This window comes from Eriocheir sinensis, chromosome 15 (assembly GCF_024679095.1).
Source record: "Eriocheir sinensis breed Jianghai 21 chromosome 15, ASM2467909v1, whole genome shotgun sequence".
Taxonomy (NCBI): Eukaryota; Metazoa; Arthropoda; class Malacostraca; order Decapoda; family Varunidae; genus Eriocheir; species Eriocheir sinensis.
In genome coordinates this window covers 17,741,632-17,753,884 of record NC_066523.1, presented here as the reverse complement: position 1 = coordinate 17,753,884, position 12,253 = coordinate 17,741,632, and the positions used below count along the sequence as shown (strand labels likewise).

At 45.7% G+C, this 12,253-nt stretch overlaps 1 protein-coding gene across 1 annotated transcript in view; it reads right to left on the bottom strand.

Moving 5' to 3' along the window:
• Positions 1-12,253, bottom strand: part of LOC126998719 (uncharacterized) — a 50,289-nt gene that overhangs the window by 13,602 nt on the left and 24,434 nt on the right. Inside the window, exon 2 of the mRNA XM_050860708.1 lies at positions 1,292-1,351. Within this exon, the coding sequence (XP_050716665.1) occupies positions 1,292-1,351 (60 nt within the window). The remainder of the gene's footprint in view (positions 1-1,291; positions 1,352-12,253) is intronic.

Here is a 12,253-nt window from a genome sequence, read left to right as displayed (position 1 = left end):
GGAGGTGGGTGACAGGGCGGGGTGGTGCAGGGCGGTGGGCGGGGAAGGGTGATTCAAACTCTATAAAAGTCCATATTCTCAAAAATTTCGGCGCCCGGGCTCATATATTTAACAAGGCTTTTTTAAGAATTCGGATCATTTCCTTGGGTAGTTGTATGACCCTGGTGGTAGTTTAACCTAAAAAGATACTCATTAAAATCCGAGTGATCTCCTTTTTGGTCTTATTCCTTCCTTCCTTTCTTTCTCTTTCTTTTATTTTATTTTCGTTCCTTCCTCTCATTCTTCTTTTCCTTCCTTCCTTACTTACTTATTTCCTTTACTCCTCCCGAAACTGACCTCTCTTTCGGCCACCTCTTTTATTTTTTTTTTATAGGAGCAGCGAGTAGTAGGCTTTTTTATTTTATTATTGTTTCCTTTTTTGTGCCCTTGAGCTGTCTCCTTTGTTGTAAAAAAAAAAAAAATGTTGATGTGAGATGTGGCAACATTTGGCAATACCGACCCCATGAAGCCCATTTTCTCAAACATTTCAGGGGTCACACACTCACATTTGATAAGGCTTTCCGTAGACTGTAGAGGTTGTGTCAGTATTTCCATGGGTAGTTTAATGAGCCTAGTGGTAGTTTGACAATGCTTCTGTTACACCATGAACGTAAAAAGAATATAAAAAAACACTCATGAGAACCCGACACATTGGAAATAGATGAACAGTGAGAGCCGAGAGCGTCTGAGAATACGAATATACATAGAGAGAGAGAGAGAGAGAGAGAGAGAGAGAGAGAGAGAGAGAGAGAGAGAGAGAATGGATCAAAGGACAGGGCGGGGGCAGGGCGTGGCTAGGCGTGGGGGCGTGAGGGCGTGAGGGTGGGGTGGGGTGGGGGGGTGCACCTCCTGAGGATCATCGGGGTGACGCACGTCCAGATTCCGATGGTATCACCCCGGGGAGAGACGCCTAACCCGGGGGGGGGGAGAGGAAGGGGCCGTCGCACCCGTGACCTTGTACACGATGCCCACACGTCTCTCTCTCTCGCTCTCAAAACGTCTCCCTTTCTCCATCACGTGTCGCCCTCCTCCTCATCTCCCCCTCTCTCTCTCTCTCTCTCTGACACGGTTTTGGTAAATATAAAAACATCAGACTGACTTTGTTTTGCTCGGAAATATAGGAAAAACACACAAAGAAACACACACACACACACACACACACACACACACACACACACACACACGCCGTTGCTGCTGGTGTTGTGTGTGTGTGTGTGTGTGTGTGTGTGTGTACGCTGTCCGCCGCACTCACCATAAAGCAGTCAGAGTTCCGTCGACACCTGGCGTCCCGCTCGGCCCCAGACGACGTGAACTGTTGAGGGAGACACGGAAAGGAGGACACGTGTTAGTAGGGCATGAGTTTGGCCCTCTCCTTAACGCCTATTGCTCCTATTGTTTATATACTTAATTTATGATAAAGGTTTGTGGGGTTTGTATACTGTATGGTTAACTGTTGAGGGAGGCACGGAAAGAGGACACGTGTTAGTAGGGCATGAGTTTGGCCCTCTCCTTAACGCCTATTGCTCCTATTGTTTATATACTTAATTTATGATCAAGGGTTTGTGGGTTTGTATTGTATGCTTAACTGTTGAGGGAGGCACGGAAAGGAGACACGTGTTAGTAGGGCATGAGTTTGGCCCTCTCCTTAACGCCTATTGCTCCTATTGTTTATATACTTAATTTATGATAAAGGTTTGTGGGTTTGTATTGTATGCTTAACTGTTGAGGGAGACACGGAAAGGAGACACGTGTTAGTGGGGCAAAAGTTTAGTCCTCACCTTAACTCCTATTGGCATGAACTATAGTTGTTATTGCTTCAAGTATAGTCAGTGATTAAAAGTAATAGTTCTAAAAAAGTAAGCTTAGTTAGGGTAGTTGTAATCCATCTAGTTCAGCCCCAGACGATAATAATGATAATAATAATAGTAATAATAATAATAATAATAATAATAATAATAATAATAATAATAATAGAAGTAATGATAGTTTTATTTCGTTATTAGGCATGCAGACGCTGAAATACGGTGGTTGATAACATTTTCCCCTCCTTGAGCTTGGTTCTGGTGCAGGTATCACAGGTTAGGTTAGTTTAGGTTAGGTTACGTTAGATTAGGTTAGGTTAGGTTAGGTTAGGTTACGTTAGATTAGGTTAGGTTAGGCTATATTATATTAGGTTAGGTTAGGTTACGTTAGATTAGGTTAGGTTAGGTTAGATTAGGTTACGTTAGATTAGGTTAGGTTAGGCTATGTTATATTAGGTTAGGTTAGGTTACGTTAGATTAGGTTAGGTTAGGTTAGGTTAGGTTACGTTAGGTTACGATAGGTTACGTTAGGTTAAGTTAGGTATAGGTTACGTTAGGTTACGTTAGGTATAGGTTTGACTCACTCTTGCACAGGATCTTGAGAGTTATTTAAGATGATTTAACACCATAGATATTTTTAGTGTGCATCTGCCTGCCTGCCTCCTGCCTGTCTATGCCCGTCTGTCTGTCTGTCGTATGTATATGAAAGGCACGACAATAAGGAATGAAAAAAAAAAAAAAAAAAAACCCTGCGCGGAATAGCAACGCGACCTCGTAAGGAAAAAGAAAAAAGGACTAAAATTCAGTTACTCGCTCCTCCTCGTCGTAGTCAGGGTATCTATCAACGTGTCTCAATATACTACCCGCTATCTGTGTGCGTGTGTGTGTGTGTGTGTGTGTGTGTGTGTGTGTGTGTGTGTGTTTCGCAGAAAAAAAAAGGGAAAAGAAAAAGAAGGGTTAACATGTCTTGAGAAGGGAGCCGTGTCAAGCGTGTGGATAGATTACCTCAGCTGGGCGGGGAGACGTGTAGCGTACCTGAGGAGGAGGAGGAGGAGGAGGAGGAATATATGGAGGACAGGTGGGGAAGAGGAAGAAGACACAACAAGGGGAGGAAGACACACAAGAGGAGAGGAAGAATGTAGGGAACAGATGCAAAAGAAACAGGTGAAAAGGAAGATGCAGAGGAGGAGGAGGAGGAGGAGGAGGAGGAGGAGGAGGAGGAGACAAAGGAGGAGGAGGAGGAAGAGGAAGAGACAAAGGAGGAGGGACACGTGAGGAGAAGAAGAATGGAGGGAACAGGAAGAGGAGAGGGAGGGAGGAGGAAGATTCAGAAGAGGAGGAAGACCAAAAAGAAAAAAAAAGATGATTCGAACATTTACATAGGGAGGAGTAAGATATGGCGAAGAGGAGGAGAAGGAGGTAAATAAGAGGAGGAGAAGGAGGTAAAGAAGAGGAAAAGTGGAAGAGAAGGAGGTAAAGAAGAGGAGGAGAAGGAGGTAAAGAAGAGGAAGAGAAGGAGAATTTGTCACCCTCTCTAACAGACAGACCCAGTAAAGTAGATTAAAAGGACACTTCAGCATTTAAGAAGAGTCCCCCCCAAAAAAAGATAAAGAACCCAGGAGACAAAATACACACACACACACACACACACAAAAAAAAAAAAGCTCATTAATTCGCTCACGAGTTCCCTCCTTCCTTCCCTCCTTCCTTCCTTCTTTCCTTTCTTCCTTCCTTCCTGGTGGTGGTGTCGGAGTCCGCTCGCGTACTAATCTTTTGAGGGGATCTTGAAGCGACTCGAGTGTTGCTTTCTTCGTGAGGAGGAGGAGGAGGAGGAGGAGGAGGAGGCGAGTGCTGTGAGGCCGTTCTTCCTTGGTTATGTAGTACTGGCACGGGCAGAGACAGACAGACAAAGACAGATACTCCATCCAGTATCATCCTAACCTATTTCCTTAATGGGCGACGCAAAACTAAAATAGCAGAATACACATAAACAGAAGAGCATCATAACCAGACCATTATGAATTTTACTTTAGTCCTTAAGTCTTGTTAGCATTGGCATGGGTAGAGAGAGACAGACAGACAGGCAGACAGACACTACATCCAGCAGCTTCCTTATTTCCTCCATGGGCGACGCAAAGCTAACAGAGGAACATCAATACAAGACCATTACGCTTTCCTCTTGAGTCCTCGAGTCTTGCTAATCTTATACGTTCGCCAAAATGAAGCGTCTGAGCTTTGCGAAATGAGAACACCGGAAGCGACAAGACTCAGCCTGCTGTGTTGCCAGATCTACCGAAATATCATGAGATTTACTGAAATTTTGATGAATCTCAGAAATAATTTATCAATCTCATGAATAATTTGTATATTGCTTTTCGAAATTTTCACCAAATAGTTATAAAAAATACTGATATAATGCTTTTTGACTTCATTTTATCTACATAACATATATCACAAGAACCACTGCATATAATAATAAAGTGCGTCTGCCGAATTTTACCTACCTACTGATTTTTCTCGCAATAATCTACTGAAATTTCCTCTGCACCATTTGGCAACACCGCAAGACTGACAGAGGCTACCAAGGGAGAGAGGGAGGTAGGAGAGACGAGGGAAGAGGCAGACACGTAGGGGTAGACCATAATGATTGAGCCCTCCCTAATCACACGATCGCAAGGGGCAGTTTTATGTAGGGAAGGAAGGAGTTGTCACAAGTTTTGGTCATTTAAACTTCCTAATGTGTAATGAGGTTTTGGGCCTTCTCTTCCCTCTCCTTTCCTTCATATCCCTTCTCTTCCCTTCCTTCATTTTCCTTCCTCATCCCTCCCTTCACTTCACTTCCCTTCCTATCCGTCCCGTTCAATTCACTTTCCTTAAATTTAAAGCCTAGTCCATCTTACCCTCTGTCCTTTCCTCTATCCTTTTCTCCCCTCCTTCCCTTCTCATTGCATCCCTTCTCTTTCCTTTCCTTCCCTTTCCTTCCCTTCCCTTTCCCTCCCACTACTTCCCTATCTTTCCCTTCCCTTCCCTTCCCACTACTTCCCTATCCTTTCCTTTCCTTCCCTTCCCATCCCTTCCCCTCCCTTTACTTCCCTATCCTTTCCTTTCCTTCCCTTCCCATCTCTTCCCTTCCATTCCCCTCCCTTAACTTCCCTATCCTTTAATTTCCTTTTTTTTCTTTCGCTTCCTCTACCCTCTCTACCCTACTTTACCCCACTTCTCTCCTCTCCTTCACCTCCCTTCCCTTTCGTCCCCTACCATACCCCACCCCACACTACCCTACCTTTACCCTTCCTTCTCTCCCTCATCCCCCCACCCTTCCCTCCCCCGTCCCTTCCCTCCCTTCCCTCCATTCCTGTGCGTCGCGTTGGCCCAGGTCGTGATAGCATCGTTTCTTTTATTTCCAAGCGTTTGAAAGACCTGGCTGGCGTGATGCTATCGAGCCCCACCCAACTCTCTCTCTCTCTCTCTCTCTCTCTCTCTCTCTCCCGCAAGCTATTAGTTTCATAGCTTTGTTCCTGCCTCTCTGATTGTCAAGTTAGCAAGGAAATGGAGAGAGAGAGAGAGAGAGAGAGAGAGAGAGAGAGAGAGAGAGAGAGAGAGAGAGAGAGAGAGAGAGAGAGAGAGAGAGGTAAAGGAAATAATTTGTATCTTTCTTTGGTGTGTTTTTTCTTCAGTCTTTTTTTGTTTGTGTTTCCTATACGCCCCTTCCGCCTGCTCCTCTTCCTCCTCCTCCCAATCCTCCTCCTCCTCGTCTAGCTCGTTCATCTCCTGCTCTGCTTCCTTCCCCTCTTCCTCCCTCCAAATCTTCCTTTAAACCCGCGTATGTTCACGTTCTCACATTTTTCATCATCATCGTCATCAGTCATCGTCCCCTCCTCCTCCTCCTCCTCCTCCGTTGGGCCGCCGGGGTCACCAGGTTGTCAAGGTAACCATCTGGGCACTATATTTTTGGCGTATCAGGACGTGGGCGGCTCGGTTCGTGCCCTCCGCTCTTGTATAGGCCTGTAGCGGCGCCCTGTGGTCTGCCTGCCTGCCTACCTGCCTCCTCCTCCTCCTCTTCTTCCTCTTCCTCCTCCTCTTCTTCTTCCTCTTCCTCCGACTTCTTCCGCTTCCTTTTCCATTTCTTATTCCCCCGCTTCTTTTTCTGCTTGTCTGCCTCTCTTATTTAGTTTTCCTTCACCTCTCCTTCGTTTTCTTTTTTTCTTCTTCCTCCTCCTACTCCTTATGGTTCCTGCTCTCTGTCTTCTTCCTCCTTATGCATGCTTCTCATCTTCCTCTTCCTCCTCCTCCTCCTCCTTCTCTTATCATATTTTACGTTATATTTTCTTCTCGATTTTCTTTTTCCTGTCTTCCTCCTCCTCCTCCTCCTCCTCCTCCTCCATCACCGCAGCACCCTTGGGAAACATCAACCTGAAGGAGACAGGTATGAGAGAGAGAGAGAGAGAGAGAGAGAGAGAGAGAGAGAGAGAGAGAGAGAGAGAGAGAGACGCACCCCTCCACCAGACATCAGAGAAGGGCGGGAAGAAGGGGTGGAGGAGTGGAGAGGTTGAAGGCATAGGGAGGTGGACATCTTTGGGGGGGGAGGGGGGAGGGGAGGTGCTCGCAATAACAACTGGGGTAACAGTACTAGACAGGCTATCCGGTGCGGTGACTCTCTCTCTCTCTCTCTCTCTCTCTCTCTGATATTGAAAAGGAGTCTGTCGTTGATTTAAAGATTCTCAGGCATGGCGAATTTTTTTTCTCTTTGTCTGTCTGTCTGTCTGTCTGTCACTGTCTGTATCTGTCTGTCTCTCTCTCTCTCTCTCTCTCTCTCTCTCTCTCTCTCTCTCTCTCTCTCTCTCTCTCTCTCGTAGGAGGAAATTTGTGGCTGTTTATTTTTTTGCCCATGTATAGTAAAAACCCAAAGGCTACTACTACTACTACTACTACTACTACTACTACTACTACTACTACTACTACTACTATTACTTTCGCCAGCACTCCCATCACTAATAATAATAATGATAACAAGGAAGTGAATGCGGCGCTATATAGTCCGTCCTTCTCTTCCTCCTCCTCCGCCTCCGTCGCCGCCGCCGCTGCCGAAGAGGAAGAACAAGGCATGTGTATCCCGCTGAGTGGCACGCAACGTTTGCATTGTGTAGTGGGACGTGAAGGGAAGAAGGGAAACTGAGCCGATCTTTTTATATAGTCGACGGTCTGGCGTGTTCTCAATGCGGTGCAGGTTCAATATTATTATTACAGAGAGAGAGAGAGAGAGAGAGAGAGAGAGAGAGAGGGTTAGTGGGGGAATATCTCACTCGTTACTGCCTTGTGTGTGTGTGTGTGTGTGTGTGTGTGTGTGTGTGAGAGAGAGAGAGAGAGAGAGAGAGAGAGAGAGAGAGAGAGAGAGAGAGAGAGAGAGAGAGAGAGAGAGAGAGAGAGAGAGAGAGATGAAGGAAGGAAGCGAGAAAAAAACGTTTTATGGAAGAGTGAGAGAGAGAGAGAGAGAGAGAGAGAGAGAGAGAGAGAGAGAGAGAGAGAGAGAGAGAGAGAGAGAGGAGGGACAAGATACAAGGCCAGATTAACACTCCCTCGCCGTCCTCGTGTCTGCGGAGAGGACGTGGAACTCGGGGCTTCGGTGACAGAACAAGACTCGCTTTGGGCGCCCGGAGATCCGCGATTATTTCTGCTTTTAAGGGAGTTAGGTCGGTAGTGTCAGATGCTTCCTCTCCCCACATCACATATCTCCCAATGCCAAAAAGGAGACAAATCGGGCTCTTTTGACTATTTCTTTAGGTTCATGGCACAAGCATCATCAAACCACCACCAGGATCATAAAACTACCTCTGAAAATGATTCCTAACTCCTATAAAAGCCAAGTCAAATAGTGTTCAAGGTTAGTCACTTGCTCGGCCCTCTTTCGGCTCTCTCAACAGATATTTCCAAAGACCACAAAGGAGTTTAGTTTGGTTCTCATGAGTGTTTTTTTTCTCACGCTCATGGTGCAAAGCCTTATAGAACTATCGCTAGGCTCATAAAAGTACCCGCGGAAATACTCACAACCTCTACGAAGGCTAAATCCTCCGTGGGTGTGTTAGGCCCGAGATGTTTGGTATGGATCATGGTTCCTTCCATTCTAGAGGAAAAGGAAAGTCGTTAATTGTTCTATGTTAAAAATTGTTCAATGTTAAAAAGGCATTGTTATTTATTAAGGGTGTCAGTTCTATCCTGTCTGGCTCTCTAACTAGCCTGGTCCCTTCAGTCTTAGAGGAAAAGAAGTGTTGGTAATGGTTCTAATTATTGTGATTTCATTATTTATGGTTTAAAGGGAATATATGCTGCTGTTTCCATGTTTTAAGAAAGGGTTTTTCTTAGGGGTCAGTTGGTCGATCCTGTCTGGCTTTGACTAGGCCTACCCTGTTGCTTCCATCTTAGAGGAAAGGCCGGGGTTAGGGTAATTGTTTCATCCCTTAGTTTATTTTTTCTACTGTTATGGGGAGTCGGTTGCTCTGCTCTACCCTGACTGACTGGTTGGCTGGTTGTCGAGTGGTTAATTGTTATGTCATTCGCGTTTATCAGTGTCGCATTTAAAGGGAGAAGAGTGTTTAGACCAGGCTTTTTCTCATCGTAGAAGATAGTCTGATTAATCTTTTCTTCATCGTCCGCTATTTACGTTACTTAGGATGGACAAGTTTGAAAAAAAAAAAAATCCCTCAATGCGGCAAATATGTTTCTTTGCTGTGAAAATGCTAATAATCTTCATCATAATGTGTCTTAAAAATCAACAACAGCCTCAGCCCATGCGTCTGGCGTGTCCGTGCTGCATATAATTTCAGACTCGACACATTACTTTTTTTCTACTTCACTACATCGGTTTACGATTATCCTTGAATGGTAGGACAAACCTCACACATGTATTGCCTGATCGTCCCTTCTATGCGGCACATGGACAAAGGCATCGATCAACAAGTCTACTTTAGATCCTACTTTTGCGTTGAATCACTCTATACGTCCGCATCTTTCCACAATAACAAAGACAGGACATGCAAGGCGAGGGAAGGGAGAAGGCGGAGGAGATGGCATTCAATAAGACACAATCATCATTCAGCAGTCTACTTCGAATCCCACTCTTGCGCTGGATCACTGTACCTTCCCACAATAACAAAGACGGGACATGCAAGGCGAGGGAGGATGGCGGAGGAGAAGGCGTGAGGATGGGACAGGGCATGCGATAAGGGATGGGTAGTGGTGGTGTTGGTGATCAGGGAGACTGGGCGTGAGATGAAGGGGTGTAATAAGACAGGAATCTGGGGAGACGAGATACAAGGAGATGGGGTGTGAAGAGGCTGGCTTTGGGGGGATTGGGGAGGAGGAGGAGACGGGGCAGGAGACAGGAGGTGAAGAGACAGAGGTGAGGAGACGAGTATAAAGAAGTCGATGTTTGGGGAGAGAGGAATTGAAGACATGGGGAAGGTGTGGGGAGATCTGTGGGGCGTTGGTGGTGGGGAGATGGGGTGTGAAGAGCTCTATAAAAGACAAAAAAGGTCACGGGGAAATCCTATAAACAAGCTCCCTGACCCTCACCTGCGGTACTCTTGAAAACGGTGACCCAGACGACGACACGAAGAAAAAATGTAAGACCTCCTCCTCCTCCTCCTACTCCTCCTTCTTCTTTTTCTTCTTCTTCTTCTTTTTCTTAACCCACTTTGTAGTTCCTCCTCCTTCTCTTCATCGTCATCATCATCATCAACATCATCTTTTTCTTCTTTTTTTTCTTCTTTTCTTCTTTTTTTTTTCTTCTTCTTCTTCTTCTTCTTCTTTTTCCTCCTCCTCCTCCTCCTCCGCCTCCTCCTCCTCTTCCTCCTCCTCCTCCTCCGACCGTTTCGAATTTCTCTGTTTTAAGGGAAAGCAGGTCCAGTGCACGGTGTCACTCCTTCCTCCTCCTCCTCCTCCTCCTCCTCCTCCTCCTTGTCTCCCTCCCCGAGCTGAGACAGACACACAAGAGGGCGGGAGGCAAACACGACGCAGCTAAATTACTCTTTTAACTGACGTAATGACTATCTTTGACACTTAAGTGAGTTAGTGCGTGTGTGTGTGTGTGTGTGTGTGTGTGAGACATAGTGGACTTCAAATTTTCGCGTGACAGGCCATGAAAATAAAATAAAATAGTTGTACCGGGAATGTGGCGAGAAAGGAAAGAAAAAAAGGAAAGGCAATCAGACAAAAGGGGTGAAAATCTTTCGTGACCGCGGAGAAAGAAATGAAACTTGCCGAGACAAAGGGCGACAAAGTTCAAGGAAAGGCCGGTGAATTGTTGGATACATGGAGGAGACGAAGGAGGAGGAGAAGAAGAAGAGGAAGAAGAGGAAGAAGGAGGAGGAGGAGGAAGTGAATAAGAGGAAGAAGGAGGAGGAGGAGGAGAAGGAGGAGGAAATGAAGAGGAAAAAGGAGACGAAGCAGAAGAAGAAAAAGAAGAAAAGAAAAAGACGAAAGGAGAGAAGAGAAATAATAATAATAATAATAATAATAATAATAATAATAATAATAACACAAACAAGAACAAGAACAAGAACAAGAACACGAAGAACAAGAACTAGAACAGAAGAAGAAGAAGAGGAAGAAGAAGAAGAAGAAAACGAAGAAGAAAAATAACAAAAGACAGGAATAACCATGGAAGGGAAGAGGCGGGATAGAGTAAAGAAGCAATTGTATAGCATTAAATATCTAAAAAGAAAGAGGGAGAGGAAGTAGGAGGATTGGGAATGGGGTGTTCAGCGAAGGAAGATGCGAAAAGATGGAGAGGAGGGAGAGGAAACTAGAATGAAATGTTAATATAAGGAATAAAAGAGAAGGAAAAAAAGAGGAGAAGGAATTAATGTTAAGTGAATAAGACGATAGAATATAGGGAAGAAGAAGAAGAAGAAGAAGAAGAAGAAGAAGAAGCAGACGAAGAAAAAGAAGAAGGAAAAGAAGAAGAAGAAGAAATAGAGAAAAAAAAGCAAAAGAACAGACGAAAACGAGGAAGAAAGAAAGAGGAAGAACAAAAAGTGAGACGAAGAAAAAGAAGAGAAAAGAGAACGAGGAAGAGGAAGAAAAAGAAGAAAAAGGAAAAACGAGAACTGAAGGACGTGGAAGGAGAAGAAAAATAAGACGAAGAAGAAAACGAAAAGGAAATCGAAAGAAATGAAAAAGAGTAAAAAAAAATGTCGAAGAAAAAGGAAAAAAAAAAAGACGAGAACGAGGAAGAAGAAGAAGAGGAAGAAGAAAGAGGAAAAACGAGAACTGAAGGACGTGGAAGAAGAAATGAGAAGGAAATCGAAAGAAGTGAAAAAAGAAGAAAAAGAAGAAAAGACGATAACGAGAAGGAGAGAAGGAGGAAAATAACTAGAAGAAAAGGAAGACGAAGAAGAGGAAGGATAAAAAAAAGACGACGAAGAAGAAAAAGGAGAAGAAAATCGAAAGAAAATACACCACTACCACCACCACCATCATCCTCCCCCTAAACCGCTACCCCCCTCCCCCCCTCCCCCCCAGCACCCTCGCCTGTGTTTACCGTGCAGGCGTCGTGACCGAGAGGCCGGTGACGTCACGGCCTCTGTTTTTAGTGCACAACCCTGAACTTGCTCCGGAAAAGTCCCTCAACATTTTTAAACGTGTCGAGTCTTGATCAGTTCCACTCCGGTGCCTGGGGGTCTGGGGGGGGGGTAAGGAGGAAGGTAGTGGAGGGAAATGAAGGTGGGGAAGGGGGTGGAGGGAGATGGAGTGGGGGAAGGGGGTGGAGGGTGGTGAAGGGATGGTGGAGGGAGGTGGAGTGGGTGGGGGATGGACGCCTGGGTGGAGTAGAAGATGGGGTGGATTAGCTTGGAAGGCTGGAGTGGGTTGTGGTGATGGAGGAGGGTAGTGAAGTGGTAGGAGATGGAGTGGATAGGCGTGGATGAGTAGAGTATAAGAGTGGAAGGGATATGGAGGAGATGGGGGTGGGTGAAAAGTGGACTGGTAGGGGAGCTGAAGGTGGAGAGATGGATATGGGTGGGAGGGAGAGGAGGGGGCGAATGTAAGGGTGATGTAGTGGATGTATGGAGCATTGTGGAGTGGGAGGTGGTGGAAGGGAGGGGATGGAGGTCTTGGATGGGTGGAGGTGGTATGTGGAAGGAGTGAACATTCGTGAAGGGGTGGCCTAAGGGAGGTGTGGAGGGAAGGAGCGAAGGGGTGAAGGGGAGAAGGAGGAGAAGAAAAAAAAGAAAAAGAAAGGGGGGTTGCGGTATGTACAGTTATCTCGCTTGGAAATTCTTGAGGATTCAGATTAAAGAAAAAAAAAACTCGTATGTTCGCCGTGCCCCGTAGAGCTGCGTGTTTCCTTCTGGTATGGGTGCTGGGGCGGGGCGGGGAGGGGTGGGGTTGGGCGGGGCGCGGGGCGAGGCGGGATC